Here is a 27,379-nt window from a genome sequence, read left to right on the forward strand (position 1 = left end):
GGTAAAGCCGCCATCCGCCGCCACCTCCTCTGACCACCGCTGAAACTGCCACCGCTGTCCACTGCCGTCCACTGCCGTCCATCTCGTCTCTCCTTCGCCCTGGGATGCAACACCATACCTGTGTCCTGACGGCTGACCTTTGCGTGCGAGAGGGCGCCGTCTAGACCAGCTAGCGCCCCTTATTCCCCGACCACCGGCCATTCCCGTCGCCACCTGCGACCGCTCCGACGCATCTTCCTCACCTCGAGCCTCCAACCTCCTCCCCCCTGCCCAGTCCGCGGGCAATCCTCCAACATGGTCAAGAAGATGCTATCCCCAGGCCCGTTTCCGCGAAGGCCTTCGGGCTTTGTCCGATACCTTGTCGTCTCCGTCCTGCTCCTCGTCGCCTTCTTCTCTTTGCACCGCAGCTCTCGCGACATATACGTCTCCTCCGCCATATTGCGCCGCCCCTTGCACGACACGTCTCTGAATCCGGGGTTGGCATTTGAAAAGATTGCGTCAAAACCTCACCGGCCCATGTTAAAGCATCAGCCTTCCGCCGACGAGCCCAAGGCCCCGCTGCCAGTCAACCCCGATCAGCATCACCACCCCATCGACAAGTTGATATACGATGCCCAGCACTCCTTTGCCGAGCTCATGTCCAAAGAGTCCAAGACGGTAGAGCAGGCTGCCGAGGCATACCGCAAGCGCCGCGGTCGCCACCCTCCCCCGGGCTTCGACAAGTGGCACGAGTTTGCTCGCTCGCACAACGTCGTCCTGGTCGAGGACTTCTTTGACCAGATTCACCACGACATCGAGCCGTTCTGGGGCATGGAACCCTTGGATATGCGGCGCCGAGCCAGCCAGGCTGAGATGACAATCAATATTCGAAAGGGCAATGCCTCGGCCGCATCAGACTGGTTCTGGACAAAGATATGGCTCGAGATGATCAAGGAGATTGAGCACGGTCTCCCCGACATGGACATTGCCTTGAACGCCATGGACGAGCCCAGACTTGTCGTTCCTTGGGAGGACATCAACGGGTACATGGAAAAGGCAGCCAAGACGGTCAAGCTGCCCGACGCCAAAACTGTCGTGTCTACGTTCCAGACGCTCCCGGCTCCCCAGACGGACGAGCTGGGCGTCAAGGTCCCCAAGATAGAGTGGGAGGGTACCAGTGAGTCGACTGATTCCCAAAACTGCATCAGACTGTGCACGGGCGTCCGAAGAGCTAACATGTGCAAAGAGCCGTACTGGTCCGTTGCCCGCCGCGGTTGCTCCCCAGACAGTCCCGCTCGCGAAGCCCCCCTGCAGGAGTCGTTCGCCGATCCTCCCGTCATCTGCAACAAGTACGCCGCTCAACATCTTCACGAAGGCTACGTTGCCAACTACACCAAGTCCAACGAGCTCTGCCACCAGCCGGATCTACAGGGTCTCGAGGGCATCCTCATCGAGCCCATTTCCACTAGCGCGACCAAAATCATGTTCCCCATGTTTGGCGGCTCCAAGCTCACGGTCAACAACGAAATCCTCCTGCCCGCGCCCATGTACTGGAGCGAGGAGGAGCGCTTCACTGGCGGCGGCGCTCGTGGCGCTCGCTGGGCCGACAAGAACAATACGATCGTCTGGCGCGGCGTTGCCACTGGTGGCAAGAACCGTGAGACCAACTGGAGAGGCTTTCAGCGCCATCGCTTCGTGTCCATGGGCAACGGGACCAAGATCGGGCTGGTCGAGTCGGGCAAGGCGAGAGCCGAGAACTTTGTCCTGCCCAGCGACGAGTACCACGTGAACCCGGCACAGCATGGCAAGCTGGGCGAATGGGTCGCCGAGTTTTCCGACGTTGCCTTTATCGATCTCTTCTGCGACCCCCCACAGGACGGGGGCTGCAACTATACCGACTTTTACTTTGAGCCCCAGTCCGCCGTCAAAATGGCTGAGCAGTTCAACTCCAAGTTCCTGCCAGACATTGACGGCAACTCGTTCTCGGGGCGCTACCTCGGATTCCTGCGGTCGACGTCGCTGCCTATCAAGGCCACCGTCTGGCGAGAATGGCACGACAGCCGCCTCGTGCCGTGGAAGCACTTTGTACCCATGGACAACCGCTTCTCCGACTACTACGGCATCATGGAGTACTTCCTCGGGTACAAGGGCCGCAACGACCACGACGCCGCCGCCGAGAAGATTGCCACCGAGGGCAAGGAGTGGGCGGAGCGGGTGCTCCGCAAGGAAGACATGTTGGTATACGTCATGCGGCTGCTGCTCGAGTATGCGCGCGTCCTCGACGACCGACGAGAGACCATGGGCTGGGTGGCCGACCTCCTCAAAGATTCATCTCTGAAAGAGTCACGGTAGGACCGATGGCTTTGACTTGAGTGGCCAGAGAGCCGAAAGCCGTGTACAATTTTTGGTCTTTGATTTGGATATTGACTTGCGGCGGCGTTTGGGCGTGCACCAACTACCCCTTTTGATACCAGCATTCAGCTAGAATGGGCGAGTGCCTACAAGCCTACTTAGACAGTTGAAGCACACTCAGGGGCATGGACAGGTAGGAGTTACTGTTGGGTCGGGACGTTTCAGAGGATAAATGGATGATTAGGGCCCTGCGGGCTGGTGTTCCTACACTCTGGAGACGCAGGGAAAATCAAAGTTGACACGTTCACGTCCGTTGGCAGTTTGATATGTCCGCAACTCCCACTCGCTCATATCCCCATGCTGCCCTGTCTCCACCACTTCAGTTGGCGCTGCGCAGCCATGCTTGGTCCTCCCACATCTCTTTCACTGCTCTTCTGGATTCTCACGGCGGTTCTGAAGCTCGGCCCGATCTCTCTCGACAATCTTGTCGGCTGGGCTCTCGTAGTCGAGCGGTAAGGTAGGCTCTGACAGGTCCCCAGGCCACAGGCACTTCACGTAGCCGAGGCGGCGCAAGCGACTCAGGCGCGTCCTCAGGTCGTGATAGTAGTCGTCGAGGGCGTGATCCTTGAAGTAGCGGCACTGGCCGCTGGGCGCAGGACGGGAGGAGTGGCCGTCGACTTGGATGGAGAGCCAGTATTTTGCTTGCCAAGGGTGGAAGCCGACGCCGACGCCGATGGCTGCGGGAGCGTGGTATATGGGGCGGTATACTGCGTTAGGACAGACGGGTCATCAGCTTTGCTCTTCCGTCCACGCGAGAGAGAAAGGGGAGGGGGGTGTTTGGAGAGCGAGGAGGTGAAAGCACCGCAAACGCACCGACAGAGGTCTTGTTCGTCTCGGGATTGCGACTCTCATACTCGGCGAACAAGGTGCGCTGGGGGTTATACAAGCGCCGCAGCAACAAGGCCAGCATGCGCACGAGGTCATCGCGACCACCGCCCGAGAGAGAACTGCGGTGGACATCAAAGACGCCCTCGAGGGTGACGCTGACATTGGTGCGCACGGGGGCGCGGTCGTCGGCGAGCATGATGGTGCCCGGCACGGCCATGGCACGGCGGAAGCACGCGCGCTGATCGGACGGGCACGCGCGCGTCACGTAGTCGACAAAGTCCCACGGCGCCATCTCGAGCGGCCATGCGCCGGCGAGGTCGGCGATGCGCACGATGACGCTGGCGCGCGGGTCGAGGTGGTGCCACAGCTTCTTGCAGCGGCTGTAGCGGTCGAGGAAGTTGGCGTGTGCGGCGTGCGAGAGGAGGAGGAGGAGGAGGAGGAGGAGGAGTGGTAGCAGGTGCGTGAGGGAGAGGGTGCTGGGGAGGTGGCGTGGCGGGAGCATTGCGGCTGTCGTGGACGAGCTGGGGGGAGTGTTGTGGGTGTGCGGAAAGGGGGTCGTGGATATTGTGCCTCTTTTCAATGCGGTCCTTGTCTCGCGGGCGCTCAGGGGGGAAGAGGCATGCGCACGAGCTTCACCCTGGCCTTGCTCCCTCTCGTCAAGATGAGGTGTGAGAAAGAGCGTGGAAAAGAACAGAGTGGACAATAAGAAGGGGAGGGAATAAATCTCTGTCGACGCATTCGTGGCTTCTGTACCGACAAAGTCAATGTTGAGCTTGCTGCGATACCGTTGAATGTGCTTGTCTTGGTCCATCTACCCAACCGCCAGATGCCTCGCCGACGCCCTGCCAGCCTCTATAGAGTACAAAAATGGTACACACGCTCATGCCACGGCCAGACCGAGCCTCTCTGTACGCTTGCGCCATGGCTTCAGAACATGACGCCCATGGCGCCAGACTTGCCGTCCTCCTCCTCGGCGTCGGCGTCGGCCTCCTCCACCATGCGGCCCAGCATCTGCACATACGTCGGCCGAAACGGCCAGTCCATCCAGGCCTGCACAATCTCGGCCCACTGCTCCTCGTTCATGGCGCGCGACACCATGGCCCCGTGGCCCGTCAGCGGCGAGCCGCCGCGGTCCGGGTCCGTCAAGCTGGGGCACTGGGCCACGAGGTCGCCGAAGCCGCCCCAGAGGCCGTCCATGGCCTTGGCGACGGGGAAGAGCGTGTGCTGGTACCAGAAGCGCAGCATGATGTCCGACATGTCGCCGGACCGCGAGCTCGCCGGCCCGTACTGCCGAAAGACGGGCCGCATGGCTTTGGGCTGGATGTCGAGCAGGGCCGTCGGTGCGTTGGGGAAGAAGTCGGTCGGGAACACGCTCAGGGGCTCCAGGGCCCTCCTGTCCCATAGCATGGCGGGCGGGTCCTGGCGGAAGAGAATGTAGTTGTCCTTGATGCCATTGAACTCGGTGCGCATGTTCTTCTTGAGGTTGCCTATTCGCTCGTTCCACTCTGCGTTTGCCGTTTCAAACTCGCTCGGCGACGAGGCTGCGAGCCGTGAGATGTCTCTGAACTGCTGGAGATATTCGAGGTATTGGAGAGCCTCGCCCTGCACCAGCTTGTCCCGCGACCGCAGGATCCTCAGCCGCTTCGACGTGGCGTCGTTGGATCCTCGCCGCTGCTCAGCCCGTTCGAGCTGTTCCAGCTCCCCCTTGAAAGGGCGCTCCAGCGTCGGTGGATGGACGCCAGCCAGCATCTGCCCCATGAGCTCCGGCCTTTGCATACACTCTTTATAGGCCTTGGTCATTCTTCTGCTCGGCATCTCCAAGCCCTGCGCCGCCATGCGCTCCACGGCCCGGTATCCCGACTCGGTACTGACCCACCAGTCGCGCAGCGAGCATCGGTTCTCGGGCACATCTACGCCGGCGACCTCGTGGACCCACTCGCAGGAAATCTCGGCCTCAAAGGCGCTGCGTCTGCGCCGAGGGAGCGAGCGGGGGAGGATCCTCTTCTTGTCCTCGTCGTTGATCCAGATGAGCATGCGGACCAGGCCGTACTTTTGGAACAAGCTCGACGTGCGGATGCTCGACAGGAGCTGGTAGAGGACCATTGTGCTGACGCTCTCGAAGCCGTGGAACGTCTTCTTGGGGAACATGGAGAGGTTGGCCGTGACGAGGAGCGTGTCGTTGCGGCTTGGCACATCGTCCTTGTCCCTCTCCGTCTGGCCGGGCAGATGACTGTGCATCATCTCGAGCAGATCCTTCCACACAATGCCCGACTTGGGTACCAGCTCAACGTTGTCCTGCTTGAGGAGCTTGGACAGAAAGGGCTTGTAAAGCTCTGCGTCGAGGTCCATGAGAATATGCTTGCGTGGCTGAAGAAACTCGTGCAGCTTCCGGCTCCACAAGCCCACGCCGGGGTTCAAGTCGACCAGATCGCATCCTCGGTGCCGCTCAAGCGACGGGCCCAGGTTCTTGACAATGCTGTCTGTTGCGCCTCCTGGTCAGCCTCGGGCTTAGGACAGGGGCATCCGGCGAATCTTACCGCAGAGGCTCGAGCTCACAATGTTGACCCTGCGCGGGTCTACCACGCGCGGAGCACCGACGTCCTTGCGCGCGCGCCCGCGTTTCCAAATGTTTGTATCGTCGAGTTTGCGCGCCACGACGCCTTTGACATTCAGCATAGGACCTCCCCTCTTGTTTTTCTTCTTCGTCTCCTCCTCTTCCGCCTCATTTTTCTCTGTCGCCCGCTTTTCCTCTTCCGTCTCTTCTCCCTCTTGCGCTTCGTTTGTCTCGGCCGTTTTCTTTGTCTTTACGGTCTTTTTTCCCGTCTTCTCTTCCGTCTTCATTTTCGTCGTCCTTGCGGGCGTCTTTGCGGGCGTCTTTGCGGGCGTCTTTGCCGTCCTCTTTGCCGTCCTCTTTGCCATGGTTTTCCCCTCTGCCGTCTCTTCGCTCTCTTCCGCCGCCAGTTTTGCCGTGATTCCCTCCGTGTCTTCCGCCGGGGTTTCCGTCTTTCTTTCCGTCGGTCCTGCTGGCGTCTCTGTTGCCATAGTTGCTGTCGCCTTTCTCGTCCTCTTCACCGTCGGCTTTACCGTCGTCTTTGCCGTCGCCTTCGCTCGGATCTGCTGGGCCGCGATTGGCCGACAGGCCAGCCTTGCAAAGGTCGCATGCCCATTTCGGAGACTTGCCAACATGAGGTTTTGGCAGTTGGGCCCGAGAACATAGCTGTTCCGCTGGTGACGTCCTGGTAGTAGCGCAAAGCGGCTTTTGATCAGGAAATAATAGTACGACGGAATTATTGCCAGTTCAGACCGCCCGGCAGTTTCGCGGTGCCGCGATAGACGGCGCTTGGCCCATGACACGCCAAGGCTTACCCTGTACCTTGACTGTTTTCTAGGAGGGCCCCCAGCAGTCCCCATGAGCTGGATTGGCATCTGCTTCTGCTCATGTGGTGAATAGACGCCTTTGGCAGCTATGCTCGGATCATGACGATACAGGAACCATCGTCATTCCATCACTGCTGTCACGAAATGTATAGGAGTCGTGCTTGAAACTGAAGCAGCTGCTTGGTGAGGCCTCAACATGAACTTTGCTCAAGAAGTGCAAAACAACGACGGTCCAGGCCGCAAATCTTGTCTTCAAACCGTTGCCTACTTCCCGATATGTTTCCCCAGCACGCGAGTAAACAGAGGCTACCGACGCCGCTCCCGAGAACCAACGTGCATACGGTAGCTCGCCCAGATGCCCAAGATGAACTCCTCAAGACGCCGTCATACCACATCGTCGCAGAAAGACAGAGAAGCCGCCGTCAGGCGCCCTCGCTGCCAAACTCATTTGTCCACTCAATCTGTCTGTCGACATCCCCCTTGGCCACCGTAGGATGCGAATCCTCCAGCGCCATTTCGAAATCCTTTAGCATGACATCAGGGGCAAGCAGCTCGTCCGCGTTGACGTCGTCGTACGTCATTTCAATGTTTTGGGCATCGCCAGGCGAACATGGTGTAAGCATCCGCTTTCCATCTTTCATGACCTGTGCCGTTGTCAGTACCGAGCTGCACGCGGTGCGTGGGCTACCACGAACCGGCTTGAAGTGCGTGGCCTGCAGAATCTTGCGAACAGGGCGCATCAGGGCATGCTGAACCACGTTGCTGATGTCGCTGCCCGAGAAACCGTCAGACTTGGAGGCCAGGACGTTGAAGTCGTTGGCTTGCAGGGCAGTGTCGGTGTCGCCAATGGCGAGCTTGAACATCCTTGCCCGGCCATTGACGTCCGGGAGCCCAATGTGAACTCGTCGCTGGAACCGCCGGCGGATGGCGGCATCGAGTTGCCAGGGGATGTTTGTTGCTCCAAGCACGAGGATCCCCTTGCTGTCGTTGCCGACGCCATCCATCTGAACGAGAATTTCCGTCTTTATACGGCGAGAAGCTTCCGACTCGCCTTCGCCGCGAGGGCCGCATAGAGCATCGATTTCGTCAATGAAAATTACCGACGGCTTGTTTTCCCTAGCCATTGAAAACAGGAGCTTGACGAGCCTGGCGAGAAATGCAGTGTTCAGCAGCGAGTTCAACACCTTGGCCCTTGGTGATCTGCTTACCGTTCGCTTTCGCCCATCCATTTGCTCACCAAGTCGGAACTGCTGATGCTGAAAAAGGTGCTGTTTGCCTCCGTGGCCACTGCCTTTGCGAGGTAGCTTTTACCAGTGCCGGGGGGGCCGTAGAGCAGGATGCCCTTCCACGCCTGTCTCTTGCCTTGAAACAAGTTTGGAAACTTTATGGGCAGCACCACGGCCTCCTTCAGAGTCTCCTTGGCGCCCTCGAGCCCCGCGATATCCTCCCACCGGACGTTTGGCCTCTCCTGCAAGATGGCGCCAGAGAGCGCGTTGCGGAGCTTCTTGCTGTCGTCGTCCTCGGCGACGCCCTTGCTCTTGCCCGTGCTGGAGCCATTGACTCCCATCAGGGCCTTGCCGCCGTTTGCGTTGTTGTCGACCTCGGACTGAAGGAACTGCTTGAGCTTCTCGGCGCGATCGAGGTAGGTGGCCATCTTTTCTTGCATGGTGGCCTTGAGTGCCTTGTTCTTCTCCCACTTGAGCGCCTTTACCCAGAGCTCCATCGACGACATGTAGAGATCAAAGGCCTTTTGATACTCCTTGTTGTGGTCCGCGGCGATGGCCTTTTGGACCTCGGCGATGGCCCGGTCGCGAAAGTTGGTCGACATGTCGAAGCCTGCCCGCCTAGGTCGTGGTTGGCGGATGGGAAAGGGGCCGCGGGGGGGTAGCGAGCCTTTGGTGATAGCAGGCCCAAATCGCAGGGTCAAAAAGAGGATTGGCCGAGGCGAAGAGGGCAGAGAGGCGATGCTGCTCGGCGTGAGGCAGACGGTTCGATGTTGATGTGGCGGCGAGTGGACATCAGCTGGGGTACTTTGAGGCGCCTAGGATCGGCCGAGTAACGCGTACCTACCCTTGTACCGGGGAGGGAGGGGCTCTTATCCTTATCAATTTGATGGCCAGTGGGCCGTCGTCTGCCTCATCGGCTTCGGACATGAACAACATTTACCTGAGAAGACAGGACAGGACGGCCAAGGACGACGCGCCAGTTGCAGCGGTGAAGCAAGCCAGACAGGAAAGAGCCTGTGTGTCTCGAGTGCTTTGGCGCAACCATGGCTGAGGCCCAAGCTCTCCTCCAGTCTCTCTCCGAGGACTACCAGAAACTTCAGCAAGGTGACGACGTCTCGTTCGCCGAGCACCTCTATCTGTTGCTAAACATAACCCCCAGACCTACAGAACCATGTGGCGGCAAGGCAGAAGCTAGAAGGGCAGAAGCAAGAAAACCTCGGCGTTCAAAAGGTAAAACGTGACCAGCCCCAACGTGCGCCCTGGTTGACTGACGAGACGGCAAGGAGTTTGACAACCTGGGTGACGACGAGACCATCTACAAGCTCGTGGGACCAGTACTGCTTAAGCAAGATAAGGTGGAGGCAGAAAGCACGGTCAAAGGCCGGCTTGACTTTATTGGCGCCGAAGTGTTGGTGAGCCTAATCCCCGGCGTCAGATCTGATGGGCTGACAAGCTGCTGTAGCTCGAGACTGGAGACCCAAGTCACAGAAACGCAGGAGAAGCTCGAACGAAAAAAAGCAGAAATTATCCAAGTACAGGCGAGCGCACAGGGGGCGGCAGTTGGCCAGGGCAAGCAGCCGACTCAATGAAACCGGTTGGGATGGAGGTGTTCAATCTATAAAACCAGGCATTCAAACCCATGCCGTCATGGCCAGGAAAAAGGCGGCCAGGAAAAGCAGAGACGGCCTCGTGGGTGGAGATTTGGAAAGCTTGCGAATCTCTTGCATTTGTCCCAGTAGAGCCATTGGGTGAGGGAGAGTGCCCACGGTGAAGCGAGCGTGGGAGATTTCGAGAGGCCGCACATCTGCCAGCGTGACTGGGAGTTTTCAAGCGACCATTGACCATAGTTGGTAAGAAAATACCTGCAGAATCGACTCAGTGGTGAGTCATATTACAGCCTGACGAGGAGGCACTGTTGTTTGCAAAGCTTCGTGATTTGGCGGGCCAGCACACCTCAGGCGCTGTCCAGTTGGCTCAAGGCTGCCATCAGGGCATGTCGGCGGCCGAAAGTCGGCGGCGGGGTACCTGTACGACCTGACCTGACCTGCCCCTCCATAGCAGCACAGGGCAGCTACACCACGTCACCCCGCCCGCCGCCACCTGCTAGAACTGGTTCCAGCAACGCGTCACAGCATCCGCAACCATTTCATACATCCGTCTGCCTGCCCATCGCGCACCTCGGGCCACAAAAACCGCCATGGGAGTACGAACTACTGGCCATCTCAGCATCATCTCCGCCTGGTCCACCTTATTATGCCCCGAGCCATCGTGAGCGCTTGTCGCGCTGCTAACATTGCCAACCCAACCCCAGTTGACGTCGTCGTCGCAGAGGAAGATGGAGCCTCGCTCCTCGTCGCGGCCGCAGTCGGTCGCCGCCCTGGCTGCCCAGGCCGAAAACTTTAGATTCAACACAAACATCCCCTTCAAGCACTGGACCAGGGCCGCCGAAACCCTTCAGCAAGAGGTACGACCCCCCTTGGCCCTCCTCCCGCCGGTCGTCTCGAGCTGACCGTCGCACCAGGCCTCGTTTGCCCGCTCCGACGGCGACTATGGACGAGCATACATGATGCTGTACCGCCACTCGATATTGGTCCTCAAATGCCTGCCCACGCATCCCCAGTTCAAGGACCCGGAGAGCCGCAGGGCATTCCGACCCTTGTCGAAACGCATCGACGGTGTCCTCGGCGACCTGGAGCGCATCAAGCCCATCCTGGAACAAGAGCATGCCGAGTGGGAGCGCACGTCGTCGGAAGCCGCCCATGCTGCGCGCCAACGCCCGGCTGCCCCCTCTAGCTATGCAGACTTTGCCGCTCGCGACCCGAGCCTCAGTGGCCCTGCAAAAGTGCTCGACGCCTCGGAACATCAGGAGCTGGCCGTCGACTTGGCCCAGCAGGAGCTCGCCCGCAGAGACAAAGCCAGAAGGGCGTCTAGGACCAGCCGCAGCCCCGACTATCAAACCTCCATGACACCGGGACATGGCGAGACGGCTTTCCACGACGGCAGATCCCGAGTTCCCGACGAACATGACCTTCAGAGGCAGATGGAAGCAGCTAGGCGAGCCATGAGTCTCGATGAGCATGCAGACAGCGATCCAGGGAAGTTCCGCGACCACACTCCAGCTCACATGACGACTCCGATCCAGTACAGCTATCCCTCGATAGCCAAGTCTAGGCCGCTCGAGTTCGATGATTCCCAGCGTCAGCAGCGCCCGTCGCCGGTGCCCGGACCGAGCCGGCCACCAAAGGAACGCCTGCTCTCGCCGGATATTCCGGACGTGAAAGATGGCTCGGTTCGTTCTTCCACTTCAAGCCATCAGGGGCCCGCCGTTCCGCGCAAAGTGCACTGGGACGATGGAGCCCCGCTGATTTCGACTCGTCCCTCTGCAGCCACTGACCAGCCTCCTCGACCGCCAAAGGGGCCCTTGGACGGACCGCCGCTCCCAAAGAAAGAGCGGCTTGCGTTCAAACCTGGAGCCTATCTCGAGAACGGCGACCCTATCCGCCCCGTCTTCCTCCCCAGCAAGCTTCGGTCTGCGTTTCTCGAGATTGCTTCCAAAAACACCCGAGCCGGGTTGGAAATGTGCGGGATCCTCTGCGGTACCCCAGTCAACAACGCCCTGTTCGTGCGATGTCTCCTCATTCCCGATCAAAAGTGTACCTCGGACACTTGCGAGACGGAGAACGAAGGTGCCATGTTCGACTACTGCGCGAGCGAGGACTTGCTGGTTCTGGGATGGATCCACACGCACCCAACGCAGACGTGCTTCATGAGCTCTCGCGACCTCCATACACAGGCGGGATACCAGGTCATGATGCCAGAGAGCATCGCCATTGTGTGTGCTCCCAAGTTTAAGCCAGAGTAATTGCTTCCTCGGTTTCCTGGGCGTGACATGCCACAAGCGCTGACCGGTCACAGGTATGGAATATTTCGACTTACCCATCCGCCTGGACTGGACCACATCCTAGATTGCAAGCATCAAGATACCTTTCATCAGCACTCGATTGGCAACATCTATCGCGACACGGAGCAACCACACGGGCACGTCTACGACAGCGATAAATTGCCGTTTTACGTGCATGATTTGCGAACGAAGTAGAGGCATCATGGAGAAAGTAGAGACGACGAACGCCCGAGCTTCCAACCTTGAACTTGGCGACATCCAACGCCTGCAGTGACGGAAAGCTGGACGGCAGAGGGGGAATTGCCCGGTGATGGCTAGCACTGCGAGGGAGGACGGTGTACCCGTACATGCTGGTCTTGGGCTGTTGCTATCTTGACATGACGAAACGAGCTTGGAATGGAAGACGACGCCGGACGCTGGGACGCGGCGGTTAATGGATCTTGGCCATGCCAACCACAGGCCGGGCAGCTCGCGCTTGCTCAGCCCCAGAGCTTGGCGGATGAGCCATGTGAGGGGGCTACGGCTTTGGAAGGGAGGCAATTGGCAGAACCGGGGTGCTATTGAGTGAAGGAGATTAGAGGCCCGATTGAGGCCAACGGAGACGACTCCACCGGCCTCGACACGGTAAATATCCAGCTAAGAGACAGCTTTGTGCGCTCGACGTGAAACGTCGCATCGCCCGGCAGGCGAGTTTGTGTGACTGGTATTTATTTGCGAAGGCTGCTGGAGGTGTATGCATTGACCTGCGCCGTATGGACCCTACCATACATATCGACACTGGCCAAGAGCGATCGATGGACCGGTGGTGATGGCCATGCTGTTTCCAGCTGATTGAGCGAGAAGGGAAGAGCAAAAGAAAAAGAGAAAAGGAGAAGCATTGCTTTGCTGCTGAGACGCGTGTCTTGCTGCATGTCTCAGTAGTGGGCAGGGCGTGGCTGGCTCGACGAGAGTTGAGATGCGGAGTTGCATCTGTGCTACGTGATAGACCCTGCTCCATGTTTGCTTCTCTGAGGTCCGCCGCACAAAGTGGCCTCGCAGGGATTGGCATGACCAATGGAGAGCGCGGTGAATTTAAAGGTAAGACCTGTGTTTTGCCCAGCAGAGACATGTGATGGCGTCGAGATTTCAGCTCTTGCTCTGTTTGGTCAGCTAGTCTCTCGGGACTCGAATGCGACGGCGGGACGGCGATGAAATTCTGCGAGCCCGGCATAGTTTCTGCTCTACCGTATCACTGGCTAGCCGCGGTCAAAGGGTCGTGAAGAGGCTGCGGTACGTGGCCGGCCGTCTGATCTCATTGCTGCCCGGCACCGAGAATGACGGAGACGACATGGCCATGGCCGTGAAGCTCGGTTGGTTAAACAGCTGATGGGTCACTTTGCCGATGCAACTTATTAAGAGCAGGGGGCCGGGGCGGTACCGAGCAACTGTATGTAATAAGAGGACGTACGATATGGAGAGGAAAAAGCAAAGGGGACAAAAGGGACCAGGGACAAGGGAAAAGATGTTGAGCTGCGGCAAACACACGGCATCCCCAACCGCGGAGAGCGAGCCACCTTGTATAGGCACATGATTTCGGCGTCCATGGGTGGTCGAGGGGCTGTAGGCTGGCGCTCACTACAGTACTACACTACCTCTGCTTGTTCTGCCGTCTTCTGTATGTACTGTACAATACCAGAGCAGTCTGCTGCTGTGGGCTCATGGGTGCATATATACTGCAACTACAGTATTATTGCCGGCCCGAGCGAGACGCGGGAGCGAGACGCGGGCTGAAGCGGGGCCCCGGTCCGCCGGCATCGTGCCCCGGCGCCGGAACTGCCCAATCTCGCCAGATGCAGATTACGTCGGCCAGCTACCTCATTCGCCACAGCGAGGTGCTTTCCCCAATCACCGTCTCCCGGCGTGCATACCGTAGCGTGTCCGGCAGCAAAGCTGAACTGCACTTACCGTACATCTCGTCGTGGGAGCCGATGCCACCACCACTTTGCCGCCCTGCCGTCCAGTTGTCCGATTCGCCTCATGCTTTCGCATCCAAGTCCGGGGTAGCACCAGCCGGGGGGGCTCCTGAGAATCCAACGCTGGCAAATTACCTGGTAATTATCCGCGGGCCAGTTCTCGCGCTGAACTGTACTGGTTCCCTGCCGTGCCCTTACACTCACGTCTTTGTCGAGGAATGCGTCGAGCTCGTGTGAATACAACCCAAGGGAGGGTACGAGGGAGACCCCGGCCACAGATCCGAAGCTTGGATCCCGCTAATGTGCCCAACTTGGAAATGATCAGATGCAGGGGCGGCCAGCCCGACATTCCATCATCTGGGGCCCTCACATTGTAGGCCCTATGTATGCATGGGTGCGAGTCTAGGACAAGGCCACGGGAGGAGACAGGCCATTGCATGTATTGCATGTGCGCCTGTAATGCTGCCATACATAAAAGACGGAAGTCCCGCGCCCCCGCGCGTGGAAATACAATACGCGGGTCACGTCACAGACATCGTGAAGGAACAGAAGAACCATGTCGCCAGGAGAAGAGCCCAAGGCCGAGGGAGCTCACAACGGAGCTCACAACGGAGCTCACAACGGAGCTCAAAATGACATCCAGAACGGCGCTCAAACCAACGGAACCGACGGAGCGCAGGTCAATGGGCATCGGCGCCGCTCGTCGAGCGTCAGGAAAGATGGAAAGTCGCCCAAGGCGCCGCGCAAGCCCTCCAAGGGCGAGACGTGGTCTCTGTCGCACTATCGCCAGGCATCGCGCCGGCCACTCCCGACCGAGATGGGCGACGGCTCCTACCGAGTGCTCTTGAAGCGACCGACTCTGGTGCAGGATCTCCGCAGCATCGGATGGGCAGGTATATCGAAGCGTGTGGCCACCCGGCTTGGCCAGACGGCTGACATGTCGAGGCAGACCTCATGACTCTCAAGGACATCGTCAAGGCAAAGCTCAAGGGCGAGACCCAAGCCGACGACAAGACCATGGTCATGGAACGGACGATCCGGCTGGTGGCCACGATGCCGAATCGCTCGACCAGGCAAGAGGTTCTCACAAACGTCTTCATCGACCAGCTGTGGAACTCGCTCGATCACCCGCCGCTGCTGTACATGGGCGATGAGTTTCGCTACCGCCAGCCCGACGGGTCCAACAACGTAGGACCAGCCGTCACCCTCTCTTCCGTCTGTGTTGCTGATCGGCTCTGCAGAACCCCCTCATGCCCACGCTGGGCGCGGCCGGCACGCCCTACTCGCGCACGGTGAAGCCCGGAAAGGCGAACCTGGGCGCTTTGCCCGACCCCGAGACCGTCTACGAGGCCGTCATGGCGCGAGACGGATTCAAGCGGAACCCCAACAACGTGTCGAGCATCCTCTGGTACTGGGCCACCATCATCATCCACGGTGAGTGGGCGAGCATAGTGGCCCCTGAGCTCGGGCGGCGACTGATGTGATGCAGACCTGTTTTCTACCAACAGACAGGACGGAAACCAAAACGACTCTTCCTCCTACCTCGACCTGTCCCCCCTCTACGGAAGCTCCAAGGAAGCCGTCGACTCGATCCGCACCTTCAAGGATGGCATGATGAAGCCCGACACGTTTGCCGACAAGCGCCTGGTTGGCAACCCTCCGGGCGTGTGCATCCTCCTCATCATGCTCAACCGCTTCCACAACCACGTGGCCGGCAACCTGGCGGCCATCAACGAGCACAATAGGTTCCCCAAGCCGGCACGGGGCCTGAGCGACGAGGCCGAGGCGGCGGCGTGGAAAAAGCACGACGAGGATCTGTTCCAGACGGCCCGGCTCATCACGTCGGGCCTGTACATCAACATCACGCTCATCGACTACGTGCGGAACATCATCAACCTCAACCGCGTCGACACGACGTGGACGCTGGATCCGCGGCAGGAGATGGGCGTGGCCGTGGGCACCGCCAAGGGCGCCGAGAGCGGCGTCGGAAACGTCGTGTCGGCCGAGTTCAACCTGTGCTACCGCTGGCACTCGTGCATCTCGGAGATGGACGAGGCCTGGATCCAGGACTTTTACAAGCAGCTGCTCGGCGACAACTACGGCGCCATGGACCTGCAGACGCTGATGGGCGCCGCCCGCAAGTTTGAGACGACGGTTGCCCCTGACCCGGGCCACCGCACCTTTGGCGGCTTCAGTCGCGGGCCCGACGGCCGCTTCAACGACGACGAGCTGGCCGGCTGCATGGCCACGGCCATCGAGCAGCCCGGCGGAGCATTCGGCGCCCGCAACGTGCCGCGCATCATGAAGCCCGTCGAGCTGCTGGGCATCATCCGCGGCCGCAAGTGGAACCTGGCCGGGCTCAACGAGTTCCGCAAGCACTTCGGCCTCAAGGCCTACGCCACCTTTGAGGACATCAACTCGGACCCTGCCGTCGCCGACGCGCTGCGCAACCTGTACCAGCACCCGGACAACGTCGAGCTGTACCCGGGCATCGTCGCCGAGGAGGGCAAGACGCCCATGGTGCCGGGCGTCGGCATCGCCCCGACTTACACCATCTCGCGCGTCGTCCTCTCCGATGCCGTGTCGCTGGTCCGCGGCGACCGCCACTACACGACCGACTACCACCCGGGCTACCTGACCCAGTGGGGGTTCAACGAGGCCAACTACGACCTCGACATCAACCACGGCTGCGTCTTCTACAAGCTCTTCATCCGCGCGTTCCCCAACCACTTCAAGCGCGACTCGGTCTACGCCCACTACCCCATGGTGATCCCGTCCGAGAACCGCAAGATCCTGACCAATCTCGGCCGCGTCCAGCGCTTCAGCTTCGAGCGGCCGCGCTTCGTGCCGCCCTACATCGCCGTCTCGTCGCTGGCGGGCATCACGCACATCCTCGGCACCGCCGAGCGGTATCCCGTCAACTGGAAGGAGGGTCTGGACCAGCTCATGGGCCACGGCGGCCGCGGCAGCGAGAAGGGTGACGACCGGAAACGCCTAGACGCGCTCGTCTACACTCACAGCTGGAAGCCGTCCATCAAGGCCTTTTACTCCATGATTGCCGAGCGGCTGCTGGCGGAAAAATCGCGCAACATGGCCGGCAAGACGCAGTGCGACGTGGTGCGCGACGTCGGGAACCTGGCTCACACGCACTTTGCCGCTCGCATGTTCAACCTTCCCCTCAAGTCCAAGGAGAACCCCAGGGGCGTCTTCTCGGAGCAGGAGCTCTACACGGCGCTGACGACGCTGTTCATGACCGTCTTCCACGACCTCGACCCCGTCAAGTCGTTCTCGCTCAGGCAAACGGCCAAGGAGCTGGCCTCGCAGCTGGGAAGCATCGTCGAGACCAATGTCAAGATTAGCACCATGCTCGGCACGACCGGCCTGTTCACGGGCAAGCCCAAGGATAACACGCTGGCCGCCTACGGAGTCAACCTGATCAAGGGGCTCTCCAAGGCAGGACTCAAGGCGCACGACATTGCGTGGGGGCAGATTCTCCCAACAGCGGGCGCCTTGGTGCCAAGCGAAGCTCAATTGGTGGGTGCTGACCTCTCATATTGTCTCGAATACGCTTCGAGTTGCAGAAGAACAATGTTTCAGTTACTGACCCTTCCATCACATAGTTTGCTCAAGCCGTCGACTTCTACCTGTCGCCTCAAGGACAGCCGTACGTTGACGATATCTATCGCCTGGCCGCCCAGGGGACGAGCGACGATGCCGACGCCTTGCTGCTCGGATACGCCCTCGAGGGCATCCGCCTGTCCGGGCCGCCCGGCTTCTGCCGCAAGGCCTCGGAAGCCGACTCGTTCGCCGAGGAGGACGGCCGCCAAGTCGTGATCCGGCCGGGCGACCGCGTCTACGTCTCGTTTGACACTGCCGCCCGCGACAAAATACACTTCCCCAACGCCGACATGGTCAATCCGCGACGGCCCATCGACTCGTACGTCCACTACGGCGCCGAGCCGCTCGCGAGCCTCGGCAAGGACGTCAGCCAGGTGGCCCTGGTCGAGCTGTTCAGAGCCCTGTTCCGGAAGAAGGGCCTGAGGAGAGTCCCCGGGCCCCAGGGGACGCTGAAGAAGGTGCCGGGGCCGGGAGGGTATGGGACGTTCTTGACGGAGGATTGGGGGGACTTTTGGCCGTTTCCCACTTCTATGAAGGTGATGTGGGACGACTGAGAAACCGGCCGTGGGATCCGGTGTCGGATGTAAGCGGTTGCCTACGTGTAGTGCTTTGTAACGAGTCGTTGCCTGTGCTCTCTCCCCAAGCGTGTTCGTATATTCAAGGGGATTTACTCGGCATGTTTTGGGTCCGTTGTTGCGTAACTGGTTGAGACCCATCTCAGCGGATTACTTCGTCCATTCTCATACGGGAGCTATACTGCGAAGAGGATATTGCTCCCAGAAATGCATTGTGATCCCTGAATCGCTACATAGATCGTGTTGGCCGCCTACCTAATGCGTGGCAACGTAATTACATGGTCCAGCCTGAGCTCATCTCCCCTACTTGCCTCCAACAGACTTGCAGAGCTTCTGGGTAGCCTCGATTACTTTGCCTAAAGGGCCGTTTGTTAGTATGATGCGTTGCTTTCGACTGCAAGTCCATCTCAGCCGACACGAGGCGCGATGTCATCTTACCTGTCTCGGCACCACACCTCGTAATGACGCAGCTGGTCGCGTCGTCGCGAATCTTGGAGAAGTTTTCGGGCTTGCAGACACAACGCAGGTCCGTTGTCTGGCAGGAAGTCTTCTTCTTAACGGAGGCCTCAAGGCAAGGGACGGCGCAGGCGGGTATGTCTTTGAGGCTTTGAGCCTGCACGGCGGCGGCAAAGACAAGAGCGACGACAGAGAGCTTCATGTTGGGTGGTGGGGGAATAGGCGTGAGCTGAAGGTTCGACAAGGACTGTAAGTATATGCGACCGATATATGGGGCTTGGAGGGAGCTCGAGAAAGATGAAGAGCGGCAGCTGAGGCTTTTGTACTGGGAAGCATCATGGAATGGGCCCTCTGATCAACAGCCGGGGCCGCGTGACGTTGAACATGGTCATGGATACAGTAATGTCAGTAGCATGATCAACGCCCCTATTGCAGTGTGACTAGAGAGACGAACGGCTTGAGCAATCCATTGGAAGACTTGGAAGCCACGTTGAGCGCCGAGTACAACGGACTGAGTCGGACTCAACCCCCTGGTCTTGTTGACGGACATACTTCTCGTATGGGAAGCTCGAAGCCACGTATGACATACATTTATGACCTTGGTGGCTTCAATCCGAAGGCGCCTCCACCCAAGAATTACTTCCGCAAAGGCCAATCGTGAACTGAGAGAGCTGGCGTTGCGACGAGCAGACCGGTTCATGCCGGCACAGGCCAAATCGGTCTGCACCATTTGTTCGGCGAAGCCACCGCGGATTGCATTAGCCTCGCTCCATGGAACAGATGTAGTATGGGTACGAAACGACGTAGCATTTGGGTCTCAAAAGTCCTCCCCAGATGCAGTCGGCCTGGCGGGTGTCGATATGGGATAAGCCCCGTAGACGGGTTGTCTGAATCGACTCCGGAATCGCCTCAACATGCCGTATTAAGCACATGATCCGCGGAAGCCGTGTGGACGGAACAAAGGGCTGCTGTGCCTGACGTGGTGCCGGCCGACGGGCCACTGACGCGTTGATTCAAGCCATCCTTCCCTCGCTCTTGGTTGGACGCGAGGGTATGGTTACGTCTCATCGGGGACCACGGTGTGCACCTCAACGATTGGCGTCGGGCCTTTCTATTTGCGATCTGACGTTTGTTCCGAGGTCACGGCCGCATGGTTCGGCCACATGCAGCCATCGAGGCATGTGCAGTGACGCAGATGGGCCACCGCCTGTAAGCCACCGCATGTAGTCCATCGCCGGCCCATGACCTAACAGGAAGGCATTGCGGCGGAATGGATGCACTGCAACTCCTCGCTTCCCCTTTCGTTTCCGGAGCGGACATGTCCTGCCCTCTGAGGCGCGCATGGAGCTCTGGAGGAGTTGGCACTACCTACGTGTCCATGCCCCGAGACTCATGTGAAAGTCCCGGGGCTTCACCGTGCCCCTGCTGCTATTGGAGCCAGCCGATTGGCGTCCTGCCAAAGCCCCGGATCGGCGCATGCCGCGCTTTCTGGGGAGCGAGGGGCCGAAAACAAGCACCGACAGCCCTCTCTCCGCTTCTCCGCTCCCCATCTCCCGCCTCATCCCGTCCTTTACCTACCCAGGGCCCTCTTCCGCAACGACTCTCCCCTCAATACCACCACTCTCTTCTACTGCGGGGTTGATTGATGCCAAAGTGCAATAGAGTTGGCACATGACCGTGGCATGACCACTGCCAGTGTCGTGGAACCGTCAGCGAGCTCTACGGCATTGAGTTTGAGACATTCGTGACGGGGCTCGGGTGCATCAGATACAACTCATACGAATCTCGTAGAACGAGCATGCATGTTAATTTAAAACCACGTGTTATATAGCGAGGCAAGCTGGATATACAACTCTTGGTAGTGGGATGGACGTCTTGGCCCAGGGGTAAGGCGGAAGGCACATGTCCATACTCCATAGATACTACGGGCCGGTAATCTTGTAAATCATCACGTCCACTCCAAGCTCTGTGCAGCGCAGATGCTCGTCCTCCTGGTGCTTCGAGACTATATGTAGGGGGCGGGTCTCTTGCCATGCCATGATGAGGTTCGCGATGCAGAGGCCTGGCACTCCGGCTGAAGCCGCAATGAGCCGCCTCAGCCATAACGAACACCGGCAGCGCCCTCCTTGAACCAGTCATCCGCGACCAGCGACTCCTCCGTCGACGCGTAGTTGATGATGATGCTCTTGGTCGTCGTGTAAGCGTGATAGGCATCCAGCCCGTTCTCGCTGCCGACGCCGCTGGCGCTCGTCGCACCGCCCCACGGGCTGCTTGGATCGTTGCGGTGGTGCGTGTTGACCCAGACAATGCCGGTGTCAATCTGCTCCGACACCCTAAATGCCTGGCTGAGGTCCTGGGTCCAAATTGCGGCGCCGAGGCCAAAGTCGCTGTTGTTGGCCAGCTCTACTGCCTCGGCGTCGGAGTCGAAACCTACCAGGACAATGACAGGGCCGAATGCCTCTTCTCGCCAGAGTCTGGTGGCGGTGATGCTGCGCCCGGAGGCCGATGCTATCACGGTCGGCGGGTAAAAGTAGCCCTGGGACAAGTCGGTCCTGTCGAGGGACGAAAGGCCGTCCATTCGCCGTCCGCCGCAGACCAGTCTTGCCGCGCCGCCGGAGAGGGTCTCGCCCACCAGCGTCTCGACGTTCTGAAGCTGCCGGGACGATATCAGGGGCCCCATGGACGACTCTGGATGTGAAGGCGAGCCAATGCGTCGAGCAATAGATTCGCTCTTGGCCCTCAGCTTCTCCTCGAGCTCAGGAAGCACGGCGCTGTGCACAATGATTCGCGTTGCAGCCACGCAGGTCTGACCTGACGCGACAAAGGAGCCAAACGCGATGCCGTTGACGGCTGCATCGATGCACGCCTTGTCAAACACCACCAAGGGCGCCTTGCCACCCAACTCAGCCGTGTAGCGGGCCAGGTTTCCTCCAACGATGCATCCGATGGCCCGTCCCGCAGCCGTCCCTCCCGTCACGTCGACTTTGCGCACAAGGGGATGACTGACGAGGGCCGTACCGGTGACGGAGCCGAGGCCGGGAAGCACGCTGAAGACGCCGTCCGGCAGGCCGGCGCTCTTGAGCAGCGGGCCCAGCAGCAGGCTGGTGATGGGGGTAAGCTCGCTCGGCTTCAGCAAGATGCTGTTGCCGGCTGCCAGGGCAGGGGCCAGCTTCTTGACGGCGATGAGGAGCGGGTGGTTGAAGGGCGTGATCTGGACGACGACGCCGAGAGGCACGCGCTCAAGCCAGTTGTGAAGCTTCCCCGCAGTGGGCAGGACGGGCCTTTGCTCGGTGCGAAGAAGGGCGGCGTAGTATCGGAACCAGCGGAGCAGAGAAGGAACCTGAGCCTTCATCTCTCGGATCGCCCTGCCCGTCTGGCGGACCTCGAGCTCAATGAGCTGCGGCAGCTCGAGCGACAAGAGCTCGGCTGCCTTGTCCAAGACGTCGGCGCGGAAGTGGCGAGGTGCCTTGGACCAGGCTCCGGACCGGAAGGCCTCGTGTGCGAACTGGACGGCGGCCTCGACATCGGACGGGGAAGCAGAATGACACCTGCGAGTTCAAAGAAAGCGGCCCGGAAGGGAGAGTTTAGCAAGGCGGGCTGGTTCGGTTTTCGAACTGCTCTTGCGGGGCCACTTGGACGTACTCGGCGAAGACACGGCCGGTTGCTGGGTCTTGAACGGAAATGCTGTTTATAAAGAAGGGCCATCAAGTCTCAGCAAGGGCGTGCTGCTCGTACAGCCAAAGCCGTGCTGGGGCGGCAAGGGGTTCAATGGGCCGGCGCACACTTCACCGTTGCCCGGCGTCTCGCGGCCGCCGATCCAGAGCGAGTAGGTGTCGTGGCCCGTCATGGCACCGGATTTGCGTATTGGCTTTGATTATCTGCGCCGTCTGTCGCGTGCGGGTTCGTGGTTGCGGAAACGGCCAGTTGAGGTCATCAAACGACATGCCGAGGAGTGAGGAGAGACACAGGCCTTGCATGCACACGAGAACGAAGCCATTGCCCATCCGTGATTACCCCGCAGCACGGCGGGTGTCGCGTGTCACTGCAGAGATGCCGAGCTGCCGCGGCTCCCTCTTGAGGTTGGTCGTTGATGCAACCCCGTTGACCCGAAGCACTGTCGAGAGTTCGCCTGCTACCACTCACCAGCACCGTGATGGGGAATGTCAGCCCGAGCTGCATTTGCTTGTTTACCTGTGCCTTTTCTCCCCGCCGTCTTATATAAGAGAGACCGAGATGAAGAGCCCAAGCGTGACTGCTTGAATGCTCAATAAGCCATCCGCTGATCAGCCCGAGCATGTTCACCGGGCTTTGCCTGCTACGGCGTGAGGTTGCACAACTGGTATCGACAGTCTACTGTCACGCTGTATTGTGTTGGCCAGAAGCAGATGGCAAGGTGAATTTCAGTGTCCTTGAATGAACAAGGGGAATGTTTGAGTAACTGTCATGAATGCTCTGAAGAAATGCCAAAGAGGCAGTTGAAGACCGGAAATTCAACATTCAATCAGGAAACAGTTTCTCAGTAGAGGTAATGTGTCCATCCATCTCTCTCAAGGTAGCTCTGTTACTCTGTCGATGTTTGTGCAAGTCTGGTCGGATTTTGAATTTACTTGTTCCATTAAATATGTGCTATTTGTTCATGCTCCCGCCCGCGAGGCATTGGAAACACTCAGAAGAGCTGAAACATTGAAGACTCCCGAGTTATCGTGTCCGTGATAACCACCAAACTCCATGTCCATGCCCTATATGTAGTAACGAATGGAAAGACCGCTGGGCAACATTCACTGTCGTATGCCGGCTCATAATCGCATCGAGATGCCATTCTTGGCCCAAAAATCACACCTCTTGTTCAGCGCATCGCCAAACGGCTCCATCTCAGCCTTGCCCCCGGTCTGGAAGACGAGTCGTGCCTGCGTCCCCTTGGACCACGGCTCCCATTTCGCAGTCTGGTTGCGGTCGGGGCTTCCTGAGCCGCCCTTGTTCGGATCATAGGTCCGGATAAAGTTGGTCCAGTATCGCTGTATGACGGGCGATGCCTCTTCGTTCCTGCCACCCTTCTTATAGCTCTTTGGCGGCTTGGGCGAATACTCGGGCCCCCAAAGGGCGTTGAGTTCGACCGTGTGCGGCACGCCGAGGCCCTGTTTCACCTGCTCAGGATCCTCCACGTTCCACCGATAGGCGAACGAGTTGTTGACGCCGGCGCCGGCCAGCGCCGAGGTGAAGGCACGGGACGGGCACATGTAGCGCGCCTCGCCGTAGACGTTGCTGACCTGCCTCCAGTAGCAGCCCTTGCTGGGACAGGTGTTATTCGGGTTTGGATACAGCTCGTTGATTTCGCTGAGCTGATCCAGGTTCATGAAGGGGTACTGGTCCAAGATGTACTGGTTGCTCTCGGCCAGCGTCGACGTGTTCTCGGGGGTGAACTGTGTGCCTCCGTTGCTGTCGTCTCCGAAAATGGCCGGCATCCTGGCAAACTTGCCCTGCTCTAGGAGCCGGTAGGTGTAGTCGGGTACCAGGTCGCCGTCGATGACGGGCACGTACATGTAGTTGGGGGCCGAGGCGGCGCCGGGGAGCGGGATATTGATGTTTTGCGCCTGCATTTCCGCGGCCGTCTTGTTCCGGAGGCAGCCGAGACTATCGCGGCCGACGCAACCGAGGCGTGTCGCTAGGTGACGGTACTGGTAGGCAGACGCGGACACTGTGAGCATCGTGGCAAACGAGGGCGACTCGGCAATGGCGCCGTGGAACAGCTTCTGCCCCGTCCCGTTGTTGGACGTCATGTGCAAGACGACGCTCTCGGCGCCGGCGCTGGACCCGCCGAGCACGACGTGCTTGGGGTCGCCCCCGAACTTGGAAATGTGCTTCTGCACCCACTCCATGACTTTGAGCTGGTCTCGGAGGCCGTTGTTGGCCGAGATATGCTTGCCGTCGGTGAGAAAGCCGTAGGGTCCGACGCGGTAGTTGAAGCTGACGACGACCATGCTGAAGTCGCTCGCCTTGATGAGCCCCGAGGCATTGATGTTGGGGTTGGAGTTGGTGCTGAAGCCTCCTCCCTGGACGTAGAGGAATACGGGCAGCTTTGAGTTGGGTGTGGCCTTTGTAGGAGCCTGCACATCCAAGAAGAGGCAGTCCTCGGATGTCTTTTTGCTCTTTGGGTTCGCCATAGTTGCCAAACAATACTTGCCATGCTACGAAGCTTGTCAGTGAGCGAACAAAGGAATGGGGCGTCGGGGCCAATCTTCCTCGAAGCCACGCAAGTTTTGTCGTTTAGCTTACCTTGTCTGCCCTTTGCAACCCACTCGTATGGGGGGGATCCTGGGGCGGCATGAACCTCAAGCTGCCCACGGGCGGCGCTGCGAACCGTATGCCGAGCCATTGGCTGATGCCGTTTTCCAGCGAGATGCCCTTGTACTTGCTGTACGAAAGGTCCACCGTCGTATTGACGGCTGCTGCGGTGGGCAGCAGCAGTGCCGCTGCGACGATGGAAGCGTTTTGAAGCTTCATGGCTGCGTAGGCGTACGCTTCGACTACGACTGGGGATAAGAGGGCTGCTCAGGTCACAACATTGACCGAAGGATAAAATATACACATATACGGCTAGAGCAGAGAAGCTTGGCCAGAGAAGAAGCAAAAAAGGCCGTGTCCCTGATTCATATTTATTCGCAGCAGACGTCAGCCTGTGCGCAGGGTGCAACTCCGAATGGGTGACACCGGCATCTCCGCGCCGAGGGCCCCCACGGTTTGTGAACCGAAGTGTAGGAGGGCTACTGCGCCATGATGACTACCTACATGCAACATGCATCATGGAGATGTGCGAGGGGAGTGGGAGCGTCAAATCACATCACCCACGGCGGCGCCGACTCGTAGCCCCGGACAGGCCCGGCCGATGTGGGCCGGCTCCACCTCTCCCTCCGGCGGCCTGCTAATTATCGCCGGTTGGATTCCCGGGTGTCCATTGTGGTGACAGACTGCCTTTGACGCTGAATTTGGCATGGCGGACACGCCATTATCTGTCAATGAAGGGCTTCTGTGTATGCCCTTGTCGCTGAGAACACACGGACCGAGACAGGCGAATTCTGATGCCACGGCTCAGCTGCTGAAGCAAACACATTTTGAGACTTTTTATTTCCCTCTCTTTCCAAAACCTTGATCCAGGGGAGAGCAGCCGCAGTGTCTTACGGGAAGGATACTGGGGAAGTACACGAGGCAGGATCCGAGACATGTCAGGAGGGACACGGCTCGCATTGTCGGCACGTGGGAAAGAAAACCCGATGGATACATTTGTGAAATTATCCTGGAAACTCGTTCGACATAATTTTCAAAGCTCCCTGCTGCAGGCCAGCCGGTACTCCAGATCGGATAGGGTTTAACTCGAGCAGCGTTTGCCACATAATGGCCATGACGCCACGCCATCTCTCCAAGTTCGCCCCTTTACGGTTTGGCCGGCCCTTGAAGCGCCACATGCCCCACGAGAGAATCCAACTAGGATGAAATGGGAATAGGGACACGCGAGAATTGTCTTCTTATTTGCCAACAGTTGACCCCTTACCGTCGAGTGGCTGGCCAACAAGCGCTTCGGTTCCTTGAATTCTAACTTCCATGGTTGGGATTGCACTCGACGCGAAACACGGACATATATACAGATATACACATATATATCTATTAATTGGTATTCGGATAGGCGAAGCGGTAGGGCAGAATCAGAGTCAAGCCACCACATTTGCGGGGGAGCATCGTGGACTACCATGCCCCACCCCCCTTTCGGTAACACCCACCTTTCGGTAGCGCATTAGGAAATATCCCCACCAAAACCCATCAATTTCACTTACACCGATTCCAGCCAGCTTTGAAGATATTCACAAGCCGTCACTTGGAGTAGATAGAGGATTGATTGAATTCTACTTTTCGATGGTTGAATGTTTGTACAGGGGTCTGTGGCCTGTGCGTACCTTGCACGCGAAATTACCATCCAACCCCCTAATCTCCTTCCGCCTCCTGACGATGATTCTTCTCGTTATTCCTCCACCACATGACCAAAATGACCTTAAAGCGGCCTCGGAGTATTTATACGGAGGATATTATGGCTAATGCGATAATTGATGTCACAAAAAACGGCTTGTCGCAGTACCGCGCCGCCCAAAAGTATGACATACCTCAGCAGTCTATTTCCGACAGACTCAAAGGCCAGGTAGCCCTGGCTGATCAGATCCAGCCTCGTCAACTCTTGAGTAAGTCTCAGGAAGCTCGCTTGGTTTCTTGGATCCTCCGCCAAGAGTCTCTCGGCTATGCTCCCTCCCACAGTCAGATCCGCGCATGTGTGGAGGCTCTTATGAAGCAACTGAACAACGAGCGGACAGTGGGGCGCAACTGGGTCTCTAAATTCATCAATCGCCATCCGGACATCAAGAACAAGCGTGGAGACGTCAGGAAGCTAACCGATTTAATGCTTTTACGCCTCGTGCGGTTCACTGGTTCTTCGATATCAGGAAAAGGAGTATGGATGGATTAAACCAGAAAATACCGTGAATGTTGACGAAGGCGGTATTATGTCTGGCTTTGGTGAGTATTTGGCTTGTCTTTCATTACTTTTACTAACCAGACTCTTTTTGCCAGGTTTGGATAGTCTTGTGGTTGGGAGTGCAGACCCAAAACGGAAGGCCCTTCTGAAAGGGCCACAGTCCCGCAACTGGACCTCATTTATTGAAGCTATCACCGCGGACGGCCGTGTCCTTACCTTGGCATTATCTTTAAGGGCAAAGAACTTCAGAAACAGTGGTTCTTGACGGAATTCGGCAAAATAGCCGACTGGCATTACATAACGTCGCCCAACGGATGGACGGACAACCATATCGCTATTGAGTGGCTTGAGAGGGTCTATTTGCCCCAGACGCGACCAGCCGATGCCTCAGATGCTAGACTGATCATATTAGATGGACATGGAAGTCATGCAACGGTGCGTTTCTTTATCCACCTCTGTAGGAATTACCGTTAACCGGGACCAGGATGCATGGATGGCCACATGCTTTTGAACAACGTTTATTGCTGTTACCTTCCTGC

The 27,379-nt window shown here is 58.7% G+C and overlaps 12 protein-coding genes across 12 annotated transcripts; 6 read left to right on the plus strand and 6 right to left on the minus strand.

The window, feature by feature from the left end:
• Window positions 1-294: 294 nt before the first annotated feature.
• Window positions 295-2,331, plus strand: HRG_05089 (glycosyl transferase family 90 domain-containing protein; the record flags this gene model as incomplete). Its single annotated transcript, XM_044863560.1, has 4 exons — window positions 295-1,047; window positions 1,090-1,156; window positions 1,226-1,800; window positions 1,855-2,331. 4 exons carry the CDS (start codon window positions 295-297, stop codon window positions 2,329-2,331), a joined length of 1,872 nt encoding a protein of 623 aa, XP_044722174.1.
• Window positions 2,332-2,754: 423 nt separating this feature from the next.
• On the minus strand, window positions 2,755-3,721 carry HRG_05090 (uncharacterized protein; the record flags this gene model as incomplete). Its single annotated transcript, XM_044863561.1, has 2 exons — window positions 2,755-3,098; window positions 3,205-3,721. 2 exons carry the CDS (start codon window positions 3,719-3,721, stop codon window positions 2,755-2,757), a joined length of 861 nt encoding a protein of 286 aa, XP_044722175.1.
• Window positions 3,722-4,146: 425 nt separating this feature from the next.
• On the minus strand, window positions 4,147-6,261 carry HRG_05091 (ribosomal RNA adenine dimethylase domain-containing protein; the record flags this gene model as incomplete). Its single annotated transcript, XM_044863562.1, has 2 exons — window positions 4,147-5,699; window positions 5,757-6,261. The coding sequence occupies 2 exons, from the start codon at window positions 6,259-6,261 to the stop codon at window positions 4,147-4,149; spliced, it is 2,058 nt and encodes a 685-aa protein (XP_044722176.1).
• A 758-nt stretch (window positions 6,262-7,019) lies between these two features.
• Window positions 7,020-8,425, minus strand: HRG_05092 (ATPase family associated with various cellular activities (AAA) domain-containing protein; the record flags this gene model as incomplete). The annotated part of the gene is made up of 3 exons (XM_044863563.1): window positions 7,020-7,241; window positions 7,293-7,743; window positions 7,806-8,425. The coding sequence occupies 3 exons, from the start codon at window positions 8,423-8,425 to the stop codon at window positions 7,020-7,022; spliced, it is 1,293 nt and encodes a 430-aa protein (XP_044722177.1).
• Window positions 8,426-8,866: 441 nt separating this feature from the next.
• On the plus strand, window positions 8,867-9,412 carry HRG_05093 (prefoldin subunit domain-containing protein; the record flags this gene model as incomplete). The annotated part of the gene is made up of 4 exons (XM_044863564.1): window positions 8,867-8,927; window positions 8,983-9,053; window positions 9,107-9,231; window positions 9,286-9,412. 4 exons carry the CDS (start codon window positions 8,867-8,869, stop codon window positions 9,410-9,412), a joined length of 384 nt encoding a protein of 127 aa, XP_044722178.1.
• Window positions 9,413-10,020: 608 nt separating this feature from the next.
• HRG_05094 (JAB1/Mov34/MPN/PAD-1 ubiquitin protease domain-containing protein) lies at window positions 10,021-11,919 on the plus strand (the record flags this gene model as incomplete). Its single annotated transcript, XM_044863565.1, has 6 exons — window positions 10,021-10,026; window positions 10,135-10,287; window positions 10,345-11,097; window positions 11,140-11,155; window positions 11,210-11,681; window positions 11,739-11,919. 6 exons carry the CDS (start codon window positions 10,021-10,023, stop codon window positions 11,917-11,919), a joined length of 1,581 nt encoding a protein of 526 aa, XP_044722179.1.
• Window positions 11,920-14,232: 2,313 nt separating this feature from the next.
• On the plus strand, window positions 14,233-17,848 carry HRG_05095 (peroxidase domain-containing protein; the record flags this gene model as incomplete). The annotated part of the gene is made up of 5 exons (XM_044863566.1): window positions 14,233-14,569; window positions 14,626-14,864; window positions 14,918-15,110; window positions 15,166-17,210; window positions 17,297-17,848. 5 exons carry the CDS (start codon window positions 14,233-14,235, stop codon window positions 17,846-17,848), a joined length of 3,366 nt encoding a protein of 1,121 aa, XP_044722180.1.
• Window positions 17,849-18,172: 324 nt separating this feature from the next.
• On the minus strand, window positions 18,173-18,527 carry HRG_05096 (CFEM domain-containing protein; the record flags this gene model as incomplete). The annotated part of the gene is made up of 2 exons (XM_044863567.1): window positions 18,173-18,225; window positions 18,308-18,527. The coding sequence occupies 2 exons, from the start codon at window positions 18,525-18,527 to the stop codon at window positions 18,173-18,175; spliced, it is 273 nt and encodes a 90-aa protein (XP_044722181.1).
• A 1,893-nt stretch (window positions 18,528-20,420) lies between these two features.
• On the minus strand, window positions 20,421-22,172 carry HRG_05097 (aldehyde dehydrogenase family domain-containing protein; the record flags this gene model as incomplete). The annotated part of the gene is made up of 4 exons (XM_044863568.1): window positions 20,421-20,861; window positions 20,931-21,873; window positions 21,968-22,009; window positions 22,108-22,172. 4 exons carry the CDS (start codon window positions 22,170-22,172, stop codon window positions 20,421-20,423), a joined length of 1,491 nt encoding a protein of 496 aa, XP_044722182.1.
• Window positions 22,173-23,121: 949 nt separating this feature from the next.
• HRG_05098 (carboxylesterase family domain-containing protein) lies at window positions 23,122-24,826 on the minus strand (the record flags this gene model as incomplete). Its single annotated transcript, XM_044863569.1, has 2 exons — window positions 23,122-24,510; window positions 24,599-24,826. 2 exons carry the CDS (start codon window positions 24,824-24,826, stop codon window positions 23,122-23,124), a joined length of 1,617 nt encoding a protein of 538 aa, XP_044722183.1.
• Window positions 24,827-26,360: 1,534 nt separating this feature from the next.
• On the plus strand, window positions 26,361-26,831 carry HRG_05099 (tc5 transposase DNA-binding domain-containing protein; the record flags this gene model as incomplete). Its single annotated transcript, XM_044863570.1, has 1 exon — window positions 26,361-26,831. The coding sequence occupies one exon, from the start codon at window positions 26,361-26,363 to the stop codon at window positions 26,829-26,831; it is 471 nt and encodes a 156-aa protein (XP_044722184.1).
• Window positions 26,832-26,868: 37 nt separating this feature from the next.
• Window positions 26,869-27,351, plus strand: HRG_05100 (DDE superfamily endonuclease domain-containing protein; the record flags this gene model as incomplete). The annotated part of the gene is made up of 4 exons (XM_044863571.1): window positions 26,869-26,881; window positions 26,936-26,952; window positions 27,075-27,275; window positions 27,325-27,351. The coding sequence occupies 4 exons, from the start codon at window positions 26,869-26,871 to the stop codon at window positions 27,349-27,351; spliced, it is 258 nt and encodes an 85-aa protein (XP_044722185.1).
• Window positions 27,352-27,379: the final 28 nt, after the last annotated feature.

Source organism: Hirsutella rhossiliensis (assembly GCF_020360975.1).
Source record: "Hirsutella rhossiliensis strain HR02 chromosome Unknown scaffold00004, whole genome shotgun sequence".
Taxonomy (NCBI): domain Eukaryota; kingdom Fungi; phylum Ascomycota; class Sordariomycetes; order Hypocreales; family Ophiocordycipitaceae; genus Hirsutella; species Hirsutella rhossiliensis.